The sequence below is a fragment of the Arctopsyche grandis genome, chromosome 10, assembly GCF_051622035.1.
Source record: "Arctopsyche grandis isolate Sample6627 chromosome 10, ASM5162203v2, whole genome shotgun sequence".
Classification (NCBI taxonomy): Eukaryota; Metazoa; Arthropoda; class Insecta; order Trichoptera; family Hydropsychidae; genus Arctopsyche; species Arctopsyche grandis.
This window is the reverse complement of record NC_135364.1, coordinates 8,102,687-8,113,122: the sequence shown is the minus strand read 5'-3', so window position 1 is coordinate 8,113,122 and position 10,436 is coordinate 8,102,687. Positions and strand designations below refer to the sequence as shown.

Below are 10,436 nucleotides of genomic sequence, written 5' to 3'. Positions count from 1 at the left end.
CTTTTACCCTTTTGCATTCTCTCGGGTACCATTCAAGCAATTCTTTTGTCCACCTTTCGTCCATCCTCCTAGCTACGTGACCCGCCCATTGCCATTTCAATCTCTTCACTCTATCCACTATGTCCACTACCCTTGTCATATTTCTCACCCACGTGTTCCGCTTTCTGTCTTTCCTCGTTATGCCAAGCATACAGCGTTCCATACTTCTTTGAGTGCATTGGGTTTTATTTAGCATTTTGGCGTTCAGTGTCCAAGTTTCACATCCATACGTCATCACTGGCAAAACGCATTGATCAAAGATCCTTTTCTTCAGGCAGAGTGGCATTTTTGATTTAAAAACAGCATTCATCCGTCCAAATGCACTCCATCCTAATTTCATACGTCTCTTTATCTCTTCATTTTTACTACCAGACATGTCAATTATTTGACCTAAATATAAATAATTATTTACTACTTCTACTGGTTTATCATCTAAGGGGATGCTATCAGGCATGCAATAACTATTGAACATTAGTTTAGTCTTATCTACGTTAATTTTTAATCCTACTTTTCTACTTTCCCTGTCCAGCTGTGTTAGTCTGATAAGTAGGTCAGCTGAATCACGAGCTACTAAAACTATATCGTCTGCGAACCGAAGGTGACTCAAAAAGCGACCATTGATGTTTACTCCGGCTGTATCCCAATCCAAGTTCCTGAAAACTCCCTCAAGCACCGCATTGAATAACTTGGGCGAGATTGTATCTCCTTGTCTTACTCCTTTTCCTATGCTAAATCTATCTGTACCTGAAAAAATTTTAACCGAAGCTGTGGCATTCTTATATATTGCAGCTAACAGTCCCACATAGGGTTCCGGCACTCCCTGTGTTTGTAGAGCGTTAAGTACTGCATTATGACTAACTGTATCGAAGGCTTTCTCATAATCGACGAAACCTAGGCACAATGGCCGTTGATATTCGTTGGCGCGCTCGATTAGTTCGCCAACTACTTGGAGGTGGTCCATTGTGCTGGAATTTGCCCTAAACCCTGCCTGCTCTATAGGTTGGTTCTCGTCGAGGATATTCTTCAGCCTTTCTGTAATAACCTTCGTGAAGAGCTTGTAGGCCGCTGAAAGTAAACTAATGGGTCGGTAGTTCTTGATATCGCTTTTGTCGCCTTTTTTGTGTATTAAAATGATAGTTGCGTTATTCCATCCTTCTGGTATAGCTTGGTTCTGGATGCATTTGCTGAAAAGCCTAGCTAAGATATTAATTAGGGGGGGGCCGCCACATTTTAGTAAGTCAATGGGAATATTACCTTCCCCTGGGGTTTTACCGTTTTTTGCAGTTTTTAGCGCGGCCTCTACTTCGCTAGGCAATACTGCAGGAACCCTTTGGCCGTGTGTCGATTCCGGAGCGGGAAATTGACCGTTGTTGTTCTCGTAAAGTTTTGCATAGAACGTATAAACTCTGTCTATGATCTCTTCTCTATTCCTAATTATTACTCCGCTCTCTGATCTGATTGCGATCATTTGGTTTTTGCCTAAGAAAAGATCTTGTTTGCACTTTTTCAGGCTACGGTTATTCTTAATGGTATTTTCTATTAACTTGCTGTTAAAATCCCTGACATCCCTGACTATTCTCTTTTTAATTTCCTTATTTACTAGATTGTATTCTTGCTTATTATTATCCCTATCTAAACTCCTTTTATGCTTAATTAGGTTTTTTGTTTCCGCTGAAATTTTGCTTAATTTAATCTGTTTCCTGAATCCACCTAATTTCTTACCTGTTGAGGTTAGAACCGAACTAATTACAGTGTTCAATTCCTCGATGTCTGCTTCTGGGTTTAATTTCTCGTATTTATTTCCAAGTTCGAGTTCGAATTCCTTTTTCCTAGACCTTAGTTGAGCGAAGTCTGGAGAGCTACTGCCTCCTTTTATTAGTTTCCTAGGTTCGCAATTTATATTAATGGCCATCTTGGCCCGGACTAATCTGTGATCGCTACCTATATCTACTTTACTTAAAACACTAACGTCTTTAACGGAGTGCAGGGTATTTGTTAGGATGAAATCTATTTCGTTCCTGTCTCCTTTAGGACTCTCCCAAGTCCACTTATTGTTTGCGTTTTTCCTGAAAAATGAATTAGTGATAAAGAGCCTGTTGTGTTCTGCGAATTCTATGAGGCGATCGCCTCTGTCGTTTCTTTGGCCAGTACCAAAATTGCCTACTGCTCTTTCTGTGTTTGCCTTTTGTCCTATTTTTGCGTTAAAGTCGCCCATGATTATTTTAAAGTGGTGGCGGCTATTATCGTATGCGCCCTGTAGTTTTTCGTAGAAGTCTTCTATTTCCTCGTCTGGGTGGCTAGATGTGGGGGCGTACACTTGGAAGATTTGACAAGTGTACCTGCTCGAGATTCTTAATACTACATAGCATATACGTTCCGATATGTCGCTTATTTCTATAATATTTCTTTCTATTCTCTTATTGATAAGAAACCCTACTCCTCCTATTCTACCATTTGGTAGCCCTCTCCAGTAGAGACAGTTACCACTTTTTAGGATTATTTGGTTTTCCTGTTTTCGTCTTACTTCGCTAAGTCCTACTAAATCCCATTTGATACTTTCTAATTCATTCTCTAATGCAAGCACACTTCCTTCACTCGATAACGTTCTTACATTGTACGTGGCTAAATACAGGTTTCTATTAGCTAAGCTATCATCCATCGTCACTCTTACCTTGTTGGAGGTTTGGATATTATTTTTCTCGCATTTATCCAAGATGTGTTGAGAAAAAGGCGGTACTTGAGAGAGATTTCCATTCAAGGAGTGAGTTCTTACCGCCATAGACTCTTCTCTGTGGTCAGCTTTGTCTGATAGTCATCCTAGGTATCACTTGGATCACTTATGAGTTATTACATGCCATTTAACAGGGTTACTTTGTAAGTGAAAGTAGTTAGTTATGATAATAATAGATTAGCAATTGTTATACTACTTTCTTTACAGATCTTTATCGTGAGACGCCTCTTTGGAGACAACGGATTTATATATGTGTGAGTGCGGTTTGCAATTTAATATTTTAATAATAAATTTAATAAAGAATATAAAATTACACGAATTACTTTAATATAAATTAAATATGAAAAAGAACTATTAGACAGTTGGGAAACACCGTTTCTGTTTGCTATTATTCTATTAAGTAAAGTTCGTTAAAAATTTTTGTCTGAAAGCAATTATGTGGAAGATTTATTGCTTCTGTGGGACCGAATTTTGGCTGACGAGCAGGGACCCTTATTTTTTTTGTATTCAGGTAGGCAGATGTATCTCGTTCGTATACGCTTTTGTAACTGACACAAAATTAACACAAAATTTTACGCAATCACTGATATTAAAAAACGCTGTTAACGGCCGATCATCTGTTTATTTTTACACTAAAATTATACTAGGATGCAATTAGTTAAATAAGTGAGTAGACGGTTAGTTTTGTAGTGATAGATGGGTGGGGAGTCCGAGTATTTCGAAATGCAAAGTGAGAGCGAGAGAAACGCGCGCGGACACGGTGACAGTCGGACTCGGACCCCATATATATATATATATATATATATATATATATATATATATATATATATATATATATATATATATATATATATATATATATATATATATATATATATATATATATATATATATATATATATATATATATATATATATATATATATATATATATATATATATATATATATATATATATATATATATATATATATATATATATATATATATTTAGCACCACTGAGGTCAAAGGTTCGAGTCTTCGCCATCTGCTGGTTATATTAGGGGGTTTTGTGACTCCAAATCGATCGTTTCTCTATCAGAGTTTGCCAATGTTATCTGATCATTGCTGAAACGGTTCCTGAAAATTGGTATTAGATCTAATCCTGTTGTCACAAAATCTGCCTGTGTATAATTTGTAATAATTATACACAGTAATCTGAAATCTATAGATATCTCTATAGACATCATTTCGTATTTATTATATGTATAAAAATTGTACTCAAAAAAAAAATCTAAAAATAATCCATAGATGTATCTATGATTATTATTTCTGATTAATTGTTATATGCTATATATTCTGATTGTATATGTATTACTGTATTTCTGATTTCTGATTGTTTATGTATTCTGTATTTCGTTAACGTACACCCGTCGCATTGGAGCAATTTTTTTTATTTATATTATGTATATATATAAATAATAAAAGCGCAGTGTGACGCCTGGGTAGTTTTAAGATGTAAATTTTCATTCAATGTAAATTTTGCAAAAATACATTTTCATCTGTCACTGGAATTAAAACTCGGCAAAGATTTTGGCTTAACTTAAATTAGCTAAATAATACAAACAAATTTTACTAATTTTGTTACAATTAAAAATCTTTAAAGATTTTGTGTTATGATAATCATACTAGTGGTCAACAGGATTTAAAATTATGACTTAAGTGGTCCGTAAGGTCCGAAAATTGAATCTAATGAAATCTGATTACCGGATTTGAAAAAACGGAGCGTTGCTGTATATTTGAGCAAAACTTTGACGATTAAGAGGAATCGGCAAATAATTTGCCCAATACGTGAACTCGGTAACGGGCTTGCATTTGTCACGCATTATGCAATTTTTTGCCGATTACACATAATAGGCAATTTCACAGATTCGGCACAATTTCATGGATTCGGCACAGCTTCATACGTGTAAATAATTTTTTATACATGGAACGAATTATATCCAAAATACATCATCGATTAAAGTTTCTATCGTATTTTATAAATACACTTTTTACTAATAATTCTCAAGCTGTTTTTAACAGTCACACTTCGTTTAAGTTCTTATTTATGTTAATTATATATTCGCTTTACATGGCGAAAATTAACCAAGGATATAAAAAGTCTCATATACATAAATACGTACAGTTATATTCCGATTTATTGAGTGATTGTCGTCGATGATTCTGGATTATAAGTATACAGAATCTTTGCACGATGTTGAAAATAGCATACATCTTAGTTTTTATAATTGCATTCATACATTTTGTTACTGCCGAAAGTAAGTTTTTGAATTGTTAAGTCAAAGATTTAGATCCGCACTTATGTAGTCATCTGATTTATGGATTTGTCGGAATAAACGAAGATGCCACGATCAGAATCATGGATCCTTGGTTGGAATTGGCGGACAATGGGGGGAAAAGGTGATTTTTATATTGTGTATATTCTTACGTATTAGCCCGAATCATACTCGGTATTCGCAACGTGTATTTTCTGTCCAAATTTAATAAAATGTAACTATGTAAGCGTCAAAAAAGACAGCTGTGGAAGTCATTGATTGAATATTTTCAATTTATTTCGCAGATAATTTCGCCAACTTCAACAGATTGAAAAAAGCCAACCCCAATTTGAAAACGATCGTAGCCATCGGCGGATATAACGAGGGGTCAGCCAAATTCTCAAAGGTACGATTCCAAAAGAAATATTTTCCTCTCCATAGCTCCAATTCAAATATCTGCAATTTCGATTATTAGCATTCATAATTGAGAACTCACCGAGGGTATTTTAAATGATAAATTAAAAGCGAAATTCAAGACGCTATAATAACGAATATCCCTCCCCCAAGTCTCACCCAACTTTCTAACCAAACCTGGTGGTTTGAATCATTAAACGATATTTACAATTAAATTTTCTCATTTGTCATGATAATTGATCATTATTGTTGTATATTTAATTTCAAGCTACATATAATACATGTTTTTATACTACATACATACATATGTGTAAAAATTTCACTCCAAAATTAAATTGTATTTTAAGAAGGTTTGCCTCCATTGATTGCCCTTTTTGTTTTGAAGAAGACAATGGAAATCATGTTTTAAGGAGTAGGTATTTTAGTGGTGCCAATTTCTGTGTGGAAACGTGTGAATAACTGTCATATTAAATCGGCAAAATTTACCATACAACAGCCGTTATGTATATTATGTATATTAATCTCATCAAAATTTGTCTGGAGGCTATGAAAATACTCGTAACCAATCGAATTACTTGTTCGATTTGGGCCAATAGTCGAATAGACTACTATCGTTGAATAAGAAAAATTAGGTCACTATCAAAAGTAGCCATTTTTTTCTGATACTTTCCGTATAAATCGACGCCGCTCATAAATCCTTCTTCATTATTAGTCACTACCAGTAAGTACTACCGAAAAAAAATAAAATAAACACTACCGATATCGAAACGCAACGAAATTTCACTAATTAAATACAATAGCGTAAAAAAATAGGTTAAAAATAATTTCAACTATACAAACTAGCCGATACGTTTTCTTCTAAATTCAAAACAATTCAATATTAAATGGAAACTATTATATTTCAGCAATAACGGTAGTCTGACTTGTACTATCGGGATTACCGAATGTCGCAATTTGGCTAAAACCTACAGTACCGGTATTGGGATCCCTAATCCAGATATTACCAGCAGAGATTGACGTTCTCACAAATATCGAACAACCTTTTCACTGCCGGCTGGATACTGGTATTGGTAATATCGGTACTAAAAATTTTATTGATAACTGGCTAATCCACAAGAATAGTGGAAAGTGGAATTTTATTTAATTCTCATATATAGACAATTTAATATATTATCCCTATTAATTCAATTCAGATTCGTGTAAGTACAAGTAAATACTAGCACGAGCTTTTAGGTCGCAATTTTACCGATTTAAAATTCAGCACACTTCCAATTAACACTTTTAAACTAAAACAAAAAATAGTGAAGCCAGAACACTATCCCAATAAATAAACATGATTCAATAGAAAATACTCAATATAAAATAGTATTAACAGTGGGAAAAAATGATATGGGATAGTGGGAATTTATTATATTATATTATTTTATGTTCAGGTAGCGAACGACCAAAGACTGAGAGAGAATTTCGCGAGGAATGCTGCGGAATTCACAGTCAAATACGGTTTTGACGGCATGGACATGGACTGGGAGTATCCTTCCCAGAGGGACTCACCCAATATGAACACTGATAAAGCTGCATTTTCTCTGCTACTCGCCGAAATGCGCAAAGAATTTGATAAAAAGCGACTTTCTCTTTCGGCAGCTGTGGCAGCTGTCAAATCTTCGGCCTCGCTATCTTACGATATTCCCACCATTTCAAAGTAAATATTTTTTATTACTTCGTTTTTACAGCAAATATCAAATGCCAAGCATACCTCAATTATCATCAGACAACTGATAACGAAATAGATATGAAATTTCCTCGCTCTAGTCCTATTTATATAATTCCATATGTAAAATGTCAGAACAATAATATTAAAGACATTTATATTACATGTTATAAAAACGTAAGCGTAGTATTATATAGAATCTCAGATCAATTATATTAAAAACATGCCTATTTTTTTATACATATTAAACACGTAAGCGTAGTATTTTATTATTAAGTATATTAAAATACACGTTTTACATCAATATTATGATCTTCTGTATGTTGAGAGATGCCGTAGGGGTTGTTTCTTAACAATAATACGTAAATTATTGTATTTATAGTTAGTCTCGGATACAACTACAAAGTGAATATAAACAATAAAATTAATAACGATAGAAATCCATATTCATCATAACAAAACTACTATTTTTACATGACAAAACTACTACTAATTATTTTATATCATTTGAAGATTGTAAAGTTGACCGGCGAATTCCCCTATTCTTTGATGTATCACATTCATAATGATATCTTCAATCACTTCCCCAACGTATTACATACTATGTTGAAGTAATCCTGCATAATATGTATTATGGTAATAATCTTAAATTGTGTTGCATAGAACTATTGTCCGTTTTCTGGTGGTCTGAACTACTAACGCGGTTGAGTATCGTAACTACATACATATTTATGCCTATTTTTTTATACATATTAAACACATAAGCGTAGTATTTTATTATTAAATATATTAAAATATATGTTTTACATCAATATTATGATCTTCGGTATCTTGAGAGATGCCGTAGGGGTTGTTTCTTAACAATAATAAATGATTGTATTTATATTTAGTCTCGTATACAACTACATAGTGAATATAAACAATTCCATATTCATAATAATAAAACTACTAAATTATTTTATATGACTTGGAGATGGTAAAGTTTAACGGCGAATTTCCCTCTTCTTTGATGTATCACATTCAGAATGAGATCATCAATCATCTCCCAAAAGTATTACACACCATGTTGAAGTAACCCTGCATAATATGGGGTAGTAATCTTAAATTGTGTTGCATAGAACAGTTACATATACATATATCAAAGCCATTATTTTCCATTTTTTGAAGTTCTGAACTGTTAACGCGGTTGGGTATTGTAAGTTTAATAAAACATTGATTTATTCTAGGTATTTGGATTTCATAAATATAATGTCTTATGACTTGCATGGCGCTTGGGATCCGGTAACCGGTTACAATGCAGCTTTGAAGAAGTACGACGCTGAAAATCTTCCAGCTGAAGCTTCCTTGAGTGTTGAAAGCGTTATTAATTATTGGCTATCAGAAGGTGCTTCTAAAGAAAAAATAGTCATGGGACTTCCACTATACGGAAGATCTTTTCGTTTGGCTAACCAAACACAAAATACTGTCGGATCACCATCTACCGGAGCCGGCATCGCAGGACAATACACTTCAGAGAATGGAATGATTGGCTACAATGAGGTAAACAAATTACGGATTCCTTCACAAGTCAATTTAAACTAAGATAATAATCTAGTTGTATTTCAGCTATGTGAAAAAAGGCTCAATTTACCGGGTGCGTGGCCTGAAAAGTGGGACGATCAAGCTAGCGTTCCGTACACATTCAACAATGCCGATTGGATATCGTATGATAATGAAATGTCAATTCAAAAGAAAGTTGAATACGCATTATCGAAAGGCTTAGGCGGTGTAATGGGTGGAGTATTGAGACGGACGACTTCAGGGGAGTTTGTCAAAATACAAAATACCCATTAATGAGAGCGATCAATAAGGTGGCTAGAAGAATGATGTGACGACTACCACTACATACTAGTACCAGCAGTAATCAATATTTAATTTTATCAGCATTTAATTCAGTATAAATCATATTAATTCGGGGTAAAAATTTCTTTTGAACCTAAAATTGATTTTTTTTCGCCATCGGTGTATAATATTCATTATTTTTATAGTATTATATGTATATGTATAGCATAAAGCCAGCAGTATAGCTCAGTGTTTGCGTTTATGTTTAGCGCCAAGAGATTATTGGATTCGATCCCGGGCTAATCTTTAATAGACTGCTGGTTAGACTTGGATGTTTGTGAGTCCAAGTCGATCGTTTCTTATCAGATGTTGCCAATTTTGTCTGATCATTGTTGAAACGGCTCTTTAAAATTGGCAAAAAATCATCATACTTGTTGTCAAAAATCTTCTGTATTAATTTATGTACAATTTGTAAAAATGTATGTACAAGTTTAAAAATCCATAGATGTCTCAATGGATTAATTAATTCATTCATTCATTCATTGTTAATTTTGTGTACTTCAGCTTCTCGAAATATAGTAATAAAAATGCTACATTGTTTGTAATTAATTGTCCAGGAAGGCGCATTGGGTTCTTCCTGTCAAGCCTTCCTGGTATACATATATGTATACGAAGTACGTAAAAAATAAATTAAAAATTAAAATAAACATATAGTATTGATTAATTATATATGAAGACGGCAATCTGTGTGTGTGTGTGTGTGTGTGTCCTAACGTTAACTACATATAATGAATGAATCGATGAAAAGCCTAAATTATGTATAAATTCATTCGTCGAAACTTGCAGCGGTGTCGAACTGGCGAACTCTCTCTCGAACACAAATATCCTCTTATAGGTATATCTGAGTTTGGTAAGCTAACCGATTACGCCATCGTCCAATTTTGAAATCGTCTTTTTACATACCTCCTTTACGTTTTTTAAATCATTAATTGAAATTTTCGTTCTAGCCATATAAAAATACGTAATTATAATAATTTTATTTAGCGAGATTTTGAACCATTTTATATTAAGCATATAAAATGATTTTTAATAAAAAGAAAAGATACGTAATTTTAGCCATAAAAAAAATTCGAACGTGACCAATCAACCACTTTATCTATATATTTGAGGAATATTAGAAGGTTATAAAACAAAATTCGATAATTTAACATACATACACGTTCACAAATACCGGCTAAGAGATCATTTTCGATACAAATTGAGTGCAAATGTAAGGAAACTTACACAAGACAAAACTTCTACTTCCGGTTGTCAGATTTTGTTCAACTTTTTTTATTACTAAAAATCACTATAAATATTATTCACATTAAATATCAAAATAATTTAAAAGGTCAAATTAAAATAATGAAATAATGTTTTAAAAAA

General features: G+C 33.4%; 1 protein-coding gene across 1 annotated transcript; it reads left to right on the top strand.

Moving 5' to 3' along the window:
• The first annotated feature begins 4,970 nt into the window (after nt 1-4,970).
• On the top strand, nt 4,971-9,061 carry LOC143917676 (putative chitinase 2). Its single transcript, XM_077439258.1, is given in 7 exon segments — nt 4,971-5,031; nt 5,093-5,207; nt 5,369-5,474; nt 6,916-7,181; nt 8,417-8,729; nt 8,796-8,961; nt 8,964-9,061. Coding segments are annotated over 7 exon segments (1,125 nt in total).
• The last annotated feature ends 1,375 nt before the right edge of the window (nt 9,062-10,436 follow it).